The sequence below is a fragment of the Pundamilia nyererei genome, unplaced genomic scaffold (assembly GCF_000239375.1).
Source record: "Pundamilia nyererei isolate P.nyererei 1_Seehausen unplaced genomic scaffold, PunNye1.0 scaffold00015, whole genome shotgun sequence".
In the NCBI taxonomy this organism is placed as follows: domain Eukaryota; kingdom Metazoa; phylum Chordata; class Actinopteri; order Cichliformes; family Cichlidae; genus Pundamilia; species Pundamilia nyererei.
In genome coordinates this window covers 2,284,220-2,301,497 of record NW_005187416.1, presented here as the reverse complement: position 1 = coordinate 2,301,497, position 17,278 = coordinate 2,284,220, and the positions used below count along the sequence as shown (strand labels likewise).

General features: G+C 42.8%; 1 protein-coding gene across 2 annotated transcripts in view; it reads left to right on the top strand.

Annotated features, from left to right (window-relative positions):
• Window positions 1-16,835, top strand: part of emsy (EMSY transcriptional repressor, BRCA2 interacting) — a 28,655-nt gene extending 11,820 nt beyond the window's left edge. For both annotated transcript variants that reach the window (XM_005725402.1, XM_005725403.1), the window contains 8 exons: window positions 4-177; window positions 5,503-5,713; window positions 5,845-6,012; window positions 8,372-8,527; window positions 8,760-8,908; window positions 11,259-11,837; window positions 13,215-13,619; window positions 15,145-16,835. In XM_005725402.1, the coding sequence (XP_005725459.1) occupies window positions 4-177; window positions 5,503-5,713; window positions 5,845-6,012; window positions 8,372-8,527; window positions 8,760-8,908; window positions 11,259-11,837; window positions 13,215-13,619; window positions 15,145-15,327 (2,025 nt within the window). In that variant the 3' untranslated portion in view covers window positions 15,328-16,835. The remainder of the gene's footprint in view (window positions 1-3; window positions 178-5,502; window positions 5,714-5,844; window positions 6,013-8,371; window positions 8,528-8,759; window positions 8,909-11,258; window positions 11,838-13,214; window positions 13,620-15,144) is intronic.
• Window positions 16,836-17,278: the final 443 nt, after the last annotated feature.

The following is a 17,278-nucleotide window of genomic DNA, read 5'->3' as shown; positions in this document are numbered from 1 at the left end:
CAGGGGGAAAAGGGCCTTCAGGCAGTTCAGGGGACCAAACCTGCAATCATCACCGCCTCCAGACCCATCACTAAAATGATCGTCACCCAGCCCAAAGGCATGAGCTCCGGGTCCCAGGCCACCGCCACCAAAATCATCCCGACCAAGATCGTTTACGGGCAGCAGGGCAAGACGCAGGTGAGACGTGTTGGTTTTTTTCACCATATTTGTTTAATAAAATGTAAATATCATCATTACAAACTGGTTGACCGCAGCCCGCTGAGGTTATCACATGACAAACATCGGGTGGATAATCATGTGACCTTTTGACTGACAAGTAACCGCAAGGGTCATGTGATATAAGTGCAGGAAGAGCCATGTTTATCTTAAGAGTAATGGGTATGGGTTTCTTCCTCTGAAAATGGGAACAGATCTGCTCAAGAAGGAGAAGAGTGCTTTTCATGGAGCTCAGTAGGTCAGTCACCTGCGCTGGATGTTTCCAGAGAAGTGAGATGTGGTTATTTAAAATCAATGTACAGCTACTTAAGCAGAAGGGGAAAAAATCCCCTGGTTCTATAGGCAGATGTATAGCAGGAGCTTTAACACTTACCTTTCCTGTTCCTCCCTCAACTTCCCCTTATCACACAGAGCTGAATGCTGTGGTAGTTATTTGATCTGCTGCTGTTGGTCAAACAGCTGCAGACTGCATTGTGACATGATCATGTTTCTGGCCTGCTGTATTATACCTGCATTAGCCAATTGTCTGAGCACAGCAACGAGCTGTAACCACAACACTGACATGTTATCGCCCTTAAGTTGATCGTGTTATCAAAAGGGATACGTGTCTGGACATCAAGCACACCCAGAGAAACAGGAAGGCAGATGCGTCAGTTGAAAGATGTGACCCACAAATTGTGTCCACTGATTTTTTTTTCCCCCACAGTAATTAAAAACCTTTCGATGTTTCATTACTTTTTTCACCAAGAAAATACTTATGGGCCACTTTAATAGGTACACTTGTTCTATTGCTTTTTAGTGGACATCTCTAATCATCCAGTCAGACGGCAGCAACTCAGTGCATGTAGGGATGTGGTTTAAATCGAGCATCAGACTGAGGAAGACAAGTGATTTAAGTGACATGATTGTCAGTGCCAGATGGGCTCATCTGAGCAGTCCATAAACTGCTGATCTACTTGGATTCTCTTGGAAAAAGAGAACATATCTTGTCAGTGGCCGTGCCTTGTTGATGTCAGAGGTCTGTGGAGAATGGCCAGACTGCTTCAGGCTGATAGGAAGGCAACAGTTACTCAAATAATCAGTTGTTACAAACAAGGTATGCAGAAGAGCAGGTGGGCTACAGCAGCAGAAGATCGCCTGACATCTGAAAACAGAAAATTCAGGTTACAGTTCGCACAGGCTCAGCAAAATTGGACAGTACACAATTGGAAAAACATTGCCTGGTCTCAATTTCTGCTGCAATTTGGATTGTAGGGTCAGAATTTATTGGGCAGTACACAAATAACATTAAAGCATGGTTAAGTCCCACTTTCTATCAAAGGCTCAGAGCTGCTCTTGATGCTGGTGTGATGCTGTGGGGGGGTCAGACTTTCTGCTGAACATTTTGAACACCACAGCCTGAGTGTTGTTGCGTCCAGCAGGATGTCACAAAGCTCAGATCATCTTGTTTCTTGAACATGACAATGAGTTCACTGTCCTCAAATGGCCTCCACAGTCACCAGATTTCACTCCACTAGAGAACCTTTGGGATCTGGTGCGGCAGGATGTGCAGCAACTGTGTGATGCTGTCATGCCAATATGGACCATTATCTCCGAGGGAGCAACTTGTTGAATCTGTGTGTAATGTGACTTTAGCTGAGCCTGAATTCAAACTGGAGGTTGTAAAAGCCAAAACAGTGAGCTGAAAGAGGCTAAAGTTCACCAGAGGGGAACTGCAGAGTGAGGTGACACAGGTACTGTGGCCAGTGGACTTTTTGTATTTTGTATGCTATTAGTATCTCCTGAGCTCTAATTTGTTTTTTGTGCCCTCTTTTAGCAGAAGCTACAGTTCAAAGTCCACAGCTTTGAAATCAGCCACTGTCGTTGACCTCTTTCAGTTCCTAGGGGGTTTTATTTTGTCTATTTTTGAAAACTTCTGGAGAAATTCTTAGATTTCTGACAGATGTTAAATGACTAGCGAAAGCATATATAGTAATTTAAGAAGAAACACCCACAAAAAGGTTGTTCAGACTAAAGCCTGCAGCCTCCGCCTGATATTTCAAGACCTTTTGGGGGAATTTGAATTCAAGATAAAATTGTCAGAAATATTCTGAGAGGGTAAGTCCCACTACGCTGGTTTCCAGGTCGTTTTGTGCTGCAAACACACAAAGTTAAAGTGAAGGGTTAATGAAAACACGAGCTGTCAGCCACACAGTGTTAAAAATATCTCTCTAATAACAAAAACCTAAATCACAAGTTCTGCAGATTTTTTTTTCTTTGTCTTTTTCAGATTGATTCACAAATACTTTGTCATTGTTTCAATATCAGACTTCTCAAAAAAAAGGTCTAAATTCAGAATTCAAGGTTCGTTTTTAGTCATCGAGGGGAAACTGTGGTCAGTGAGTAATGAGTACTGTAGTTACCGAGTTAAACACCCACAGTGCTAATCTGTTGTGCAGTTGGAGTGAAACCACTAATTGCCACATTTTCTTAACTGGCTTAAATACCAGCGTCTCTTTTCTCTTTTCCAGTGACGAACATGACACCTGTTTACCAAAGTTTGTTTCCAGTTTCTGTAATATTTAAACTGTTTTTCTCAAGCAGTCAGTTTCGACGTTTATGACCTAGTTACTCAGCAGCCGCTGAAGCAGACGGAAAAATGACTCAGCTAATGTCAGCGTTCATGAGTAAGAAACTCGTAGTCTAAATAACGTCTTCCGACTAACTCCGCTGTAAAATGTTTGATAAGAAGCAACTTGCTGCCTCCGATAAGCCGTCTGACTCGAGGCAAAGCTGTGCTTTATTTATAAAGTGAACTTTATTGTGTCACTAACGACAAATTAGCCTTACGGGACATTTAAGAGCTGCACGCTCTCTGTGTTTTTTGTTAATTTTTTTTTTTATCAGGCCTCGCCATCAGATATTTTATGTTATTGTTTATTTGCAAAAAAAGTTTTTAGAATTTCTCTTTTCTTGAGGGGGGATCCCCCAAACATTAAGCTGGCTGTGGAGGCTGTTATTAGCCCACTACATAAAATAGCCACTTCATTGTCATTCAGAACAGACTCTTTAGATGGTGCACATATTTTGGAACATTTTACTCGCCATTGGACTACACAACACAAATAAATCTGAAGTATACAAAAATTAAAAAAGAATCTACTATATCTTTATACATGTTATTATTATTATTATCCTTAACCAGGGTTACACTTGTAACAACAACCGAGAAGCCTTAGAAGAACTGTAAAGATGAGGATGGCTTGACCAATGGTGCACTCGCTGGTGTAGCCATCTCTTGTTACCATTAAGAGGGAAGGAAGCACTTCCTGGCAGCAGCAACAGTGTGTCTGCACATAAGCAGTGAGAGTTGCACCCACACAGTTGTGTTTCTCCATTTGTGCACACAGTAAACTATGTTAAAGGTGGCCAGTTTTATTCTCATGCCAATCCGTCTCCGTTTCTCTGCACCGGTTCATGGTAATCCTGTCCTCTGTGTTTAGTTTTGTAATAAAACTGCAAAGGAGTCTCCCTTTTAATGAGAGAATATAAATGACAGGATTCTTCCAGGAGGGCTATCCCTGGTAGATGTTGTGCGTGTGTGATGCATCTGGTGCTCACGTATGATGATGTGGTTCCAGGGCCAGCTTTAAGGGAAAAACGTAAACACCATGATGCAAAGATTAGAATCAGTTTAACAGGTTGTGGTGGATTTGTGGGTTCCTTTCACCTGGGAGATTGCAATTTATGTCCCGTCAAAAAGCACCGAAAAGTCAGGTTTGACTTATTTTATTTCAATTAGTCTAGTTTTAGTTTTCAGAAATCTACCTTTTCAAAAATAACTCAAGGCTGTCTCGTCTGCGGTCTACTACATGACACAACTGCTTTGCCTACGTTATCACATTAGTTGTGCATTATTTTGAGGCCATATTAAGGGGAAGTAGTATTCTTCCTGGAACATGCAAAGCTATGACATAACGGGAGCCTTTTGTAATAAGAACCCATGAAAAGCATTAATAATGACGTCGTAGGAACAACGCCTAACACGTCAGATCTTGTGCACAAATCTTTACACAATTGTGACGCAGCAGATTTGCAACATGGGCCTATGGTTCCTGAATGCTACTGAGGAACCACTGAGTCACTGTGTACTTAACCTAAGTTTCCATTTCCCACAGAGAGGCAAATTCTATATCATAATAAATCATTTATAAAAGTTCAGCCGAAGGTGACTCTGTTCAAACAGATGCCAGACAGTGGGAGTTATTACAGTGTAACATATAAAGAAAAGGAGCCCTGACGGGTTCAGTCAGGTGAAGCTCACTGATGGTGTGCGAGGATGGTGGCAAGCAAGCTAGAGACGCTCGTGGAAGCAAAACATCCCTGATCGAATGTTGTCTTACTTAAAAAAACAAAAAAAACAAAAAAAGGGTGATCGTGGTTCAAGAGTTGGTAGTTCGTCTTGTAATCGGAAGGTTGCCGGTTCGAGCCCCGGCTCGGACAGTCTCGGTCGTTGTGTCCTTGGGCAAGACACTTCACCTACCGCCTACTGGTGTTGGCCAGAGGGACCGATGGCGCGATATGGCAGCCTCGCTTCTGTCAGTCTGCCCCAGGGCAGCTGTGGCTACAACTGTAGCTTGCCTTCACCAGTGTGTGAATGAATCGTGGAATTGTAAAGCGCTTTGAGGGTCTCAAAAAGCGCTGTATAAATGCAATCCATTATTATTATTATTATTATTATTATTATTATTATTATTATTATTATTATTATTAAAAAACAGAAAAACTGCGTAAAAGCGTTGGATTAGGGCGATGGAGGCAGTTACATCCCAGTAAGGCTTGGTGCAAAGCAGAACACATCCCACACAACAGCAGCCAAGAAATCACAGGTGTCACGATGCTCTTGTGTTACAATAAAGTAAAAAGAAGAAGTGATAACAAGCCAGGTGATAAAGAGGTTGTTTAGTGCAGATCAATAAAAATGTGTGTCGACATTCTGGTTTGACCTTTGATGTGTTATTGATATAAAAAAGTGAGTGAAAAGATTGTAAAATGTTAACATTGAAAGACTCGTTGTGACCGACTGCGTGGAGGAAGAGAGAGATGGAAAGAAAGATGGAAAGTAGTGGAAGTCTGAACGGATATTGAAACATCTGGCCTGCCACAACAGGAGGTTACAGAGGCAAATGCTTGCTTTCAGGCTTGTGTTTTCACTCATTAGGACTATAGTTCCTTTTCAAGTATAATGAGGAGCACACACCAGTCAACAGCTTTCAGGACACTGTATGCTCCTCTGGTTTCCTGCAGGTTCTCATCAAACCGAAGCCGGTCTTCCAGACAGCGGTGGTGAGCGAGCAGACCCGGCAGCTGGTCACTGAGACGCTGCAGCAGGTGACCCGCTCCGCCGAACTGAGTCAGGGTCAGACCCCAGGCCAGGACGGGGCCACAAAGGATGATGCCGGCAGCCTCGCGGAGGCCAGCAGCTTAGTCAGCGAGGCTTCCCAGGGCAGCGCTCAAGGTATGCCTCCCTTTACTTTTCCCATGACGCAAAGATAAACTACTGCTTCTGTGGTGTTTGCCTCAGGATTGTTGACTGAAATGTGATGTTTAACTGCTGGTTTAAAAAAACAAAAACTGTCCGCTCCTCAGAAGCGCAGCCTGTAGTGCACGTGGTGTCCTCCAGAGAGCAGGATTGGACTGAGCAGGAAGTAGCTGTGGAGTCCAGCCCCACCATCATCTACCAGGAGGTATCTGGCGGGGAATCCCAGTCGGCCACTTCCACCATAAAAGCTCTTCTTGAACTTCAGCAGACATCAGGTGAGCCATCACGTCACAGAAAAAGCTGCAGGTGTCACAGGAAGAGGAGAGGAGAGGTGGGGGTTTACCACCAGTGCACATGCTGATTCAGCAGAGTTCAGAGGAGCTCGAAAAAAACAGCTCGAATGCTTCAGCTTCATCAGAAATACAAACACAGGAGGTGTTCGCCTCAAGTGTCAAACTAATTTTCAACACATTCCTGAAACTGCCGAAGCACGAAGAGCTGCTGGCCAACAGTAATTATGCATTTCGTGCTCGAGGCTTTGCTTAGATACTGAGCTCATTGGATGGTAGACCTGTGGAACAGGACTGATGTAAGCAAATGCAAAGGTAAAGGTTTCCCATGGAATATTTGAAGGTGGGAATTTTTTAAAATATTTAAATACTCACATTAGCGGCACCGCGGAGCAGCCGATAGCATTTATCTGGCTGTGAGTGAAAATTCCCAAAGAGGTAATTGCTGTTTAGTGCGCAAAACCTGATCCATAATGAAGGTAATACCCAGTGTTGTCTGTAAAACTCTTTAGAGCGTTAATACTCAAAATACATAAATTTTTATAAAGCTGTCATGAACTGGAGACAACGAGCTTTTTGTATGTTTTTAAAATGAGATCACATTAACGAAATGAGGTCCAAATTATCAGCAAAGAAGTAACCTTAATCTAACCTAACCCTGTGTTTGGATGATGTCTTGTTTTTTTGGGGGGGGTGGGGTGTTTTTTAGACCTCGGAGGGTTAAAGGCATCTGTTTTAGGTCATAGCATCATATTTGAGTTTATAGAGTATATTTCTGCAGCACAGCGGTCCAAAAACTGCCATACTCGTCGCTCTGGTGCTCAATTTATCGTTAATATTGGTCTCACATATTCATTTGTCCCAATTCTGGTTTTACTTTGCAGTTTGTTTGGATTTTCTTTTTAAGAGGAGACAGTGTAACTCAACACTTCCTGCACATATGTTTCAAATTAAAAGCCCAGCAGCTCAGGGGTATAATCCCCCAATTTGCTTTTTTTTTTTTTTGTCTGTATGCACATTAAAAGTGCTTTATGGAGTTTTAATTGTATATATCTCTGAGATCTAATATAACTTCCCTGTTACGAAAAAAAACCTGAGACGTGATTCACAGAAAAAACACAGATATTTATTGTAATTATTTTGTTGTTGTTTTCCCCCGATTCTGCCAGGAAAGCAGATCTTCCTCATTATAAGAAACGGTTTTAATTTGTTCCAGCTGTTCCAAAACCGATGTGGCAGTCAACCTTTACTTACTTTTGAAACGCTTTAAGTGAAATGCCCGTTCATGGAGCCTCCACGGTTTTTAGCTAGTCAGCAAAAAGAGTTGCACACCACCGAGTAAAGAAACTATTGTGCTTTGATTACGTTTCTATAAAAAGGGTTTCCACACAGTCAACTTAACCTGTTTTACAAGCTGCCTGTTTGCGGTTCAGCGACTTTTTGTAGTTTCCTGTCCACGCCTCCGTGTTAGCTTGGATTCAACAATCAAAACACAAATTATATCTGTGATAACAAAGAGCTTCTCGTGGCAAATGGTACACCAGACCTCAAAGGTGTATCGTATCATGAACATGCTATTTACAATGTTATCATTGGGTTTTTTAGGGGTTTTTCTTTTGTTTTTTTTGCATTTGTACGGAAACAAGACTGCCTCCCAGCTTTATTAGCAGTTATAAGTTACACCACCTGTGACATTGCAAACAGGTAACCAGTGCGCTGGAACTTTCGCCCACTCGCTGCTCACTTCTTCCAGGTTAAGAGTGAAGGGGAGAATCACTACATGCCACAGACACAGATGTTAAACACACTGCTGTTATGAAGTTATGCGTCAAAATGTGTTTTAGCCAATTTAAAAGTGTCAGTTTGAGTGTAGGCTGTATTTTGTGGTGCTTAGCAGCTCTCTCAGCAAGTCTAAATATAGCCTACAGTTAGTCAAGCTAACACTTGCTTTATCTGCTTTAGTGTTACTAAACTATGCTATTTACTGAGACGCTCGAGCCAAATAAGTCAAGCAGCTGGTCTGCACCACTGAAATCTGGATTATGCAGGCAAACAGAACTTTCCGTTCAAGTGTCAAAAACAAAAATCAGCTGGATTTAAAACTAAGGTGATTGCTCAGAGAGAAAGTTGGCGCTCTAACCCCGGCGTATACAGGCATGGTGCCAAAAAACCCTGAAACTTTAAATGCACATTTATAGGAACAGTTTCTGTCTGCTAGCCCTCGCTCGGGCCTAACGTCGAGCACAAGTTGGAAATAATCAGATGAAGTTAACAGTGAATATGAGCTGTAAACATGACTGAATTGGTAAATGATGCTGAATTTCACTGTTGTTCGTCTTGACAGTGAAGGAAAAGGGAGAATCCAAACCCAGGCAGCACACCATCGACCTTAGCCAGATGGCTGTGCCCATCCAGTTGGCCCAGGAGAAGAAGCCCAGCCCTGAATCCCCCAAACCCTCTACCTCAGAGGCTGAACCCACCGCTGAATACGTCGCAGGAGGTAGTCCTCTCCATCATGCTTCATATTCAGCACTTTGCAGTTCCTGTTTTTGGTGCCAGTCATGATTTCAGTGGAATGAAATACAGTTCAAACTAAAACCTCGCAGTGGGCAGCTTGTGAAACATGGTTCTCCTTTTTAGGTCATTTAGTGACGGAAGCTGAAGTGTGTGTGTGAAACCCACTACCACTTTTAATACCTCATCATCTGACAGCATGACTAATTTCACTGCAGGAAAAGCCACCAGAGTGGGAGTGCCCTCGCAGGATGAAGAGGTGGTTATGTCCTCCAGTCAGCAGCTGGGGAAGCCATATAAAACAAGCACAGTTGCTGTGGTAACCAAACCTGCTGCTGTCTCCTCTGCGGCTCCAGCGTCACACGTGGTGAGGGTTGGACTTTGGTCTTAAGGGTACAAAATAAATATCAATGTATAAATGTGTTGCAGAGAAACGGGTCAAACCTTGTGTCATTTGTTCTACAAATATATCTGAGCTCCTCTCCGATCCACAGAAAACTGGTGTAAACTGCTTTCACGGGAACGGTTTCTCTGCGTGAAAGTAGTAGTTTCAATGCAAACCTTTCATCTGGTTTGGTGGATTACCACCGGAGACAAAATGCTTCCTGGGAATTTTTCTCTTGTTCTTTGTGAAAGCATGGCAGTGCAGTTTTTTTCTTATTTATATTGCAGTTATTGTCTTGGTTTCCATGTTTGTTTGTTTTTTTTAAACAATTGTTTGGTGTCAGAGGACAGAAACCGAGAGCAAGTTGCCACAAAGTGCAGCGTCTTCAGCTTTTGAAAAAGTATAAAAACAAACAGTTGAGTTTGATGGGTTTTTTAATGTTGCACAGAGAACCTTTTAAATTAAATAAACATCCCCTTTATAGACTTCCTGTGAAAATCTAATTAATCCACGTGATTCAGTAGCTTGTAGGTCCACCTTTAGCAGCAATAACATGAGTTGCTGTTTTCTGTACGACTTCTATCAGTGCGTTACTTTGTCTCACATCGTTGTGGAGAAATTTGGCCCACTCTTCTTTACAAAGTTGCTTCAGTTCACTGATCATTCAGTTGTGCACAGCTCTCTTAAGGTTCTGCCACAGCTTTACCATCAGATTGAGGTCTGGACTTTGTCTTGTAGATTTCCTGCTGTGCTTGGAATCACGGTCCTGTTACATGATCCAAGCTTGAAGTGTCAAACAGATGGCTTCATGCATACCTTACTCAGTGGCTGCAAGGTGCCCAGGTCCTGTGGCTGTGAAACAAACCCAAATCAATAAGCCATCCTCTGCCGTGCTGACAGCTGGTATGCAGTGTTTGTGCTGATGTGCAGCGTCTGTTTTTCCGCAAACACGTTGCTATGGATTATGGCCAAACATCTCCACATCAGTCTTGTCTCTCCACAGGACATTGGCCCATCTATGCATAATGTGTATGAACATTCCACGCACAAATTAATAGGGGTGGGGGGAAAAATCGATACTGTGTAGTATCGTCATATTTTGTTTGCTAATAATGTATCGATACAGGGACAGCAGAAATCGATATTTTGTTACAAAAAAAGTTTTTGTGGACTGGAACTGTGACTTCAGAGCATTTTGATCAGCTCCTTTTTCTGAGCAAGAATCCTGACATTCCTTCACTGTCCAAATGTGTTTAACTTTTTTTTTGGCAGCAATAAACATGAGTTTACTTATTTTAATTTAAGACATGTTTTATTTAAATTAAGTTTAAAACTTTTTTATTTAATGTAAAATTATATTTTGTTTTAATTTACTGTCAAATTCTTCAGTTGCTGAATGGGCTGCATAGTTTTCATAAATAGCATAGTTCAGAATAGCTATAATTGTACCAGCTGGATGCATTCAGTTAAGTTGGACTAGACTGTAATACAAACCGTTCAGTTTGTCAACAATAAAACTGACTGAAATGAGAGTAAGACTGAGTGCGAGACTTTGATGTTAGATAAAATGAATATTGATAAAGTTTACCTTTATGTACAGAATCTGAATATCGTAAAATATTTTTTTAAAAATTGCAATAATATCGTATCGTGCATTAAGTATCGTGATAATATCGTATCGTGGGATATATGGTGATTCCCACCTCTACAAATGAATGATTTATCAATATTCTTGTGCCTAATCTTTAAAATCAACTTAAAAACACTCATTAATATTAGTATCGTCTTTTGGTCACTACTTACGGTTTTCAGAAAACACTGTAAGCCATGAAATGCTCAGTTAGTTAATTGACATATTCCAATATTGCTCTTATCTTTAAAAAAATCGTATCTGTCCTGCTGTGCGTGGAAAATAACAGCCCTACTTCATCCAAGACCTCGGAAAACATTTTCCGGATTAGTTTATGGGCTCAGTTGCTACTTTCAAGCCTTTTTGAATGCAACATGAATGAATTTAGTAAATGGGTTAGGTTCTCGTTAGCCTCCAGAGGAATGATACAGCAGGGAACGCTTTAGGGCGGGTCTACCTTTTGATTGTCAGGTCGCTATGTATCAGTGCACAGTGCTCCTCGTTTCTCAGTCAGAGCCACACTTCAATGGTGCATCTTGTTTTAAAAAAGTCAAGATGGAAAAAACAATACAGCGCAAATCAATTGGATGAGCAATGGCTACGTCCATCTTTCTGTACAGTCTTTTCTCCATAAAATTCTCCTGTGTCGTATTTTTGTCCTGCTGACCGTTAACAGCGTCATGTATGTGTCTTTTTTTCCAGCACTCTGACAGTCATGGTAAACCTGAGGCTGTATTAGAGGCAGGAGAGTTGGAAGGAGACACTTTGGACCCCCAGACAGGCTTGTTCTACCGCTCCACCCAACCAGCTTCAGAACCCACCAAGCAACCCGCCCACTCTGCAAGCGCTCAGCCGCCGCCTTTGAGCCAGGCCGAGGCCGAGCAGAGCCGGCACCCTTCCACCTCCACGTCCACCCAGCAGACGCCACCGCCGCCGCAGCTGCAGAGCAAACCTCAGATCAGCCAGCCTTCCTCTTCCTCCACCACCTTCCCTTCTACTCCTCTTCTGACTAAGAAAATCCCCAAGCTACGAGAGCAGAGTCAGCCCAAACCCCAAACATTAACCCAGAGCCCTAAAGACAGACCTGTGAGCGCACCGACCCCAGCCGGGGCCAAGGCCACCACTCCGAGCACGCCAACCAAGCCCATGTTGACGCCACAGCTCCCGAAGCTCCAGCAGGCCCCCACATCCCACCACCGGCCCCTGCACACCTCAATGTCCCACCCTCCTCCGCTGCAGGCACACCACCCCGTCAGCACCGACAAAACCGCCTCCAGCCAGGTGAGTGGATTTTACACCTGCTCACCAGGAGTAAATTTCCAGAGGCAGCTGATGCCCACAGCTTCTCTCTTTTATTTTGTCATGATGACTTCCTGTTAAGTCACCTGATAAAACCTGTCGAGGGTGACACGTGAGTGGATTTTCACTTCTGTCCCGATCCACGACCACAAACGCATACATCCAGTCCCATGACTAGGAGATAAAAGGGAGAGGCCTACACCCAGCCTCCCCTTTTTATCTCCCACTCTCCCAGGGGGCGATATCAATTTGAGTGACACCTTATGTTTATCAAAAGAGATCAGCTGCATTTTTCTGCTCAGTGCATTAAATAACTGCTGTACATCTATTAAAAACGGTGAGCAGTATTTCAATAACATCACTGTAGAGCACCGATGGCAAATGTGGGTCAGGGCCCAGAATGAAGCCCTCAAAGCCCGCTTTCTCTATTTTAATTGCATGGTGTCGTTGTAATCCAATACAAGAATAGAAGTGGATTCAAAGTTCAAACTGAGGTAATTTAAATGCTGAACATCACTAAACAATGTGACATACTTTCATTATTAATGAAAACCCAACGTGTGGTTTTGTAGATGTTAATGTGGAGGTGTGAATCTAGTAAAGAAAGGGAATGTGCTTTTTATATCATGTGTAAACTTCCTGTTCATTTCTAAGTAGTTATAAAAATGACACATTATGAAGTTAAATGTGGTAAAGGGTGTATTTAACTTTTGGCTCATGGTTTTGGCCCGTGAATTAAAACGAGTTTGACACCGTTCCTCTAGACATGTTCAAAATTCCAACTTGGATTATTGTTCTTAAAAGCTTCCCTGAGTCTACAAAAGGGAATCCACAGCATTCCCAAGTAATTCTCAGCATCTAATAATAAGCAGTGCATGTTTCGGTGCTGGGATTTCCCTACGTTTGAGCCAAATGGAATGAACCTCTTGTTTTTTCCCCCTCATGTGACACACTGATAAACAAGGGGAAATTAATTTATGGCTGTGCTAATGCTGGCTGCAGCTGCTGCTTCTCTCTGTTATCTGTCACGGCAACCAAAGGCCGATTGGTGGCCAGAACAAATAACAAATCAGCTCATTTGTCACAGTTGGACTGAAGCAAGAGCTCGGTGTCTGTATATTTGGAGCTTGTGAGCCATACAGCAAGCTTTCCTACTATCTGACTTTTAAATATGAACACTTATCTTGTCTTTGGCTGAGCTGTAGCACGTACAGAGCCTGCATACGTGCCTTTGATTATCATTTCAGTTCATTATGATCTTCTTATCAGGACCTGCTTTGGTTACTGTCTCTCCTCCTGCCAGAGGTCAGCTGTAGTAATTCAGTAATAACAAGTACTTCTTCTAATTTGTCACTGCAGCAGCCAATCATCACGCAGAGTGCCACCGTCACCAAGATTACCTTTGGCAGTTCCCACCACTCGTCGCCCGTCTTCAGCAGCGGGGAGGCTTCTGCCAAACTGATCCCAGAGTCCAGCTCCGGGCCTTCTGGAGACAAGCCCTCAGTGTCAGACATCCTAAAGATCTCCATGATGGAGGCGGAGATCGATCCAAGCACGGAGCCCATGGTGGTGGATTCCTCCAGCGATTGCGGCCCTCTGGGGAAAGCTTTGGAGGTCCAGGCCGTGTCCGGCACGCTGGACTCGGGCCAGTTCATCAGCAGCTCCGGGGCCGCCATGCATCACTCCCACTCGAAGCCGCAGCAGTTCAGCTGCCTGCAGGGCCTCGCGGCGCAGAGGAGCAAGGAAGACCTGGAAGTCATCGAGGTACGTTTTGTATTGTACGTTACTGAGAAGATAAATCAGACAGCAGATAAACGTTTTTGCACAAAGAGCACATGATATGGCCACGTTATCAAAGTGAAAGCACACAAGTGTTTTTTTTTTAATGGACGGTGGATAATGATAATCAGATACTTATAAACTTTAAAAAGTCCTCGGTTAACTAAACAACTGATTTTCAGCCAAAACTGAAACGTTTTTCACCACAGCCATAAGCGCCGTCCTCTGATCCTTCATTAGGCAGCATGTGCAACTATTAAAGAGAGTCAACAAAGACAGGGCTTTATTTATTATTTTTTTAAATGAACTCGGCACAGTCACAAACAAACACACCCATGCCAAACGCCTTTTTAAAATCAGGTTTTCATGCCAACAGATTTTATTTGCAAATGCTCGTCTAATGGAGCAGCTGGTCCTGTGTTTTTATCTCACGCTAAGCAAACATTTTTCTTAACACTTTCCCCCACAAGGGCAACATTTGACGACCTCTCCGTACCCTCAAAGACGGGCTTTGACACCTCAGTATACGTCGGTGAAGACGTGGAACACCCTCACTAACCTCTCATGCTCAGTCGGTCAATTTGTTCTAAAAGCAGGGCGGAAACGAGGGTTACCGAGACGTCCAAGGGGGAAAGAGTGAAGAAGTTAGGTCCATAAGTATTTGGACTGACAGTTTTGTGCTTTTGCCTGTGATTTCAAAATCAGCTGAGTTGTGTACAAACAAATATGCAGTGGAAGTGCAGACTTTCAGCTTTAATTTAAAATATTTTGCGTTAACAGCAATTTTAAGACACAGTCCCTGATTTTCAGAGGCTCAAAAAATGGAAAAACTTCCAAGGATTGTTTTTTATATCTTGAAATGCTCTGCCAGGTGTTTACTGCAGCTGTCTTCGGCTCTGTTAGGCTCCGATCAGGTAACTGACCTGGCCACTGAAGAATATGTAATTTACTGTTCCCCAGCTTTACTATTACTATGTTAAGTATCCTTTGTATGAAACTGTAAAACAGAAAAGGTTTTCGTCTTTGAAGCCTAAACAGTTTCTCTGACTTGTATCGATCTTCTCGTCTAATTCTCAGAAACAAAGGTGAACAGGTGGATTTCCCTGAAAGTCCTGTTTTGTTTCTTTAAGTCAAAGCTGAAAAAAAATGTCAACAAGGATGGAAAATACCATCTTAAAGCATCACTACCTGATGATAAAGCCCAGAAGAAGGCACTCACAGTCTCAAATGTCGGAAAATAGAGTGATTCCCCCAGAACAGGAAAAGGGAAAACGAACACTGTATATGCAAACCTATATGCTCAGTATTGACATAACTTACATTTGGTTACTTATTTCTAGTTCTATTGTTTATTCTGTGACTCATTTATCGTATACTCCACTGCAGACTGAGAGGACCATATCAGGGATATCCCCTCTCTGTGATGTCACACAGAGTCTAGAGTGGAAAAAAAAAGCCTGAGAGGGACTATTTTCACTTACTCTGAGCCCGATCTTTCTCATACATGCAGGTGATTCCTCAGTATTCCATCCTGCCAGACTCCAGCCAGTCTAACGTGGTAGTGGAGCCCAGCGGCTTCCTGGAAATCACCAACTACACCAGCCAGCAGCTGGAGGAGGACAGCCCCATGGAGCAGGAGGTGGACAGCAGCAACGACGAGGCCGCCGCCGCCAGCCCCCCCGACCAGCCGTAGTCACTCCATGCTAAGAGACCCTGACGGGTGCAGCGCACATTTTCACTTTGGGAAAAGCAGACTGGCGATTTGTTCGAGGCCTCGGACACAGTGGACTTTAGTTAGTGTTTCATTTTGTGTAAAATATTAGTTTGTTAGGCTCTTTTCGTCCCCGCAGCTAACGGCACATGTGGTTTTTATCACCAGATGTGGGAGCGAGGTGAAAGGATTAGTTCTAGTCCGGCTTCAGAGAGCTGGAAAGCAGTTTCTCCCAGCATACGATGTTACAGTATGGTGGACTTTCTACTTTCTAAGACATTTAAATATCATTTCATAAACATACAGCTGAGCAAGTACACTGCATTTAAAGTCAACCCAAAGGACCTGCAACTTCTGAGGGGGTCATAGAGATGAGTAGCAGCAGAAAAGATGTTGAAAATGCCTTAAACACCAGACGTAAAAGCCCTTTTTAGACATTATGCATGACATCACTGCCTCCAGCCATCTTTTTTAAATGAAACCTTTATTGTTATGTTCCTCACGGCCTCTTTTGCACCTATTACAACTTTACCACTAGTTCGATGTCTCATCAAGAACCGGTTTGACGTGTTTTCACCCCCAAGAAATTCTATCAAAGGTGATTTTCCTTCTGCAGAAATTCCCAAAAGCTTTGCTGATAATGTTGCAGACTCAATGAACCTGTGCCCATTCTCCAAAGACCGAGTGTGTCACACACAGGCTCAGAGGACGGAGCCTCCCATGAAAACAAATCACAACATCTTTGTTTTATTTAAACTTAGGAGCATAGTTGGCGATATCAAATCTAAAAATCTGTCATACCACTAACAACATGCAGTCATAATCTCACGTGGTGTTTTATAGAAAAGTGCCCCGGGTGTTTTTTTTTGTTTTGGATATGAAATCGGATGATTGGAAAGGATGTCTGAAAGGGGCTTTGATAATTCACACAAAAGAGGGAACTCGATCAGGTCTGCAGACCCAAACAACCCCAGAAGTTTGGAAGCTTTCAGAAATAATTCTTGGAACTTAATTTAGACCGGGGCTTCTCCGAGGGACGTCGTCCTGGAAAAATCAGCTCACGCCGTTCCTGAGCGGCGACTCGTAAATGGACAGCTTTTGGCGTCAGACGGATTGTATTTTTTCTCGACTCATTTTGTAACTCTCCAACACTTTACAGGGTTTTCAGAGGAGGGAACAGAGCTGGAGCAGATTGATATATATATATATTATTTTTTTCTTCTGTGAGGAACATGACGCAGAACCACAAAAAAAGTCCTGGAGGACCAATAACGTCCAACGTAAGAGTTGCTGCTCAGTGTAATTTTGGAGTGCTTAAAAAAAAAAGGAAAAGAAGCAAATTGAGCGATGTACTTTTTTTGTAAGATGTATTCCAGAGTCCAAAAAGTTGCAGTGAGAATTTCAATAAGTACGCATTTCTTTTCTACCTTTTCAAACTGTCTGACTAGATGAAAAAAAATTTAATCTGCACAATAAATCAGCTGAGTACAGCCGGTTGTGTTTGTCTCGGTCCAATTGTTTGAAAACAAAGAGTTTCAAACAAAAAAAACCCCGTCCATCCTTGACAGGGAGAAATTCCTCTGCTTTGAATAATGTTTGTCTGGTGAGGTTTGTCCATTTTCATTTTCCCTTCAGGCTTTTGGAAAAACATGATGATGAACTTGACCTCACGCCACAAAAACACCAGCACATCGGCACCGTGCGCATTCAGGTTTCTTTTCTTACTACACTGGAATATGTGAAGCTTTGAGAGAAAAGCTGCCCCGTTTCTTGTAAAATTCCTGTTCAGAGGGAGCTTTTGCTGCTTTTTTTTGTTTGTTTGTCTTTCTTTCATTTTACATTAAACGCCTATAATCTTCACGTCGCTGCTTGTGAGGCATAGATAGGTGATTGACAGCAAAACAGAAGACGACCCAAATCGATCAGGATGCGA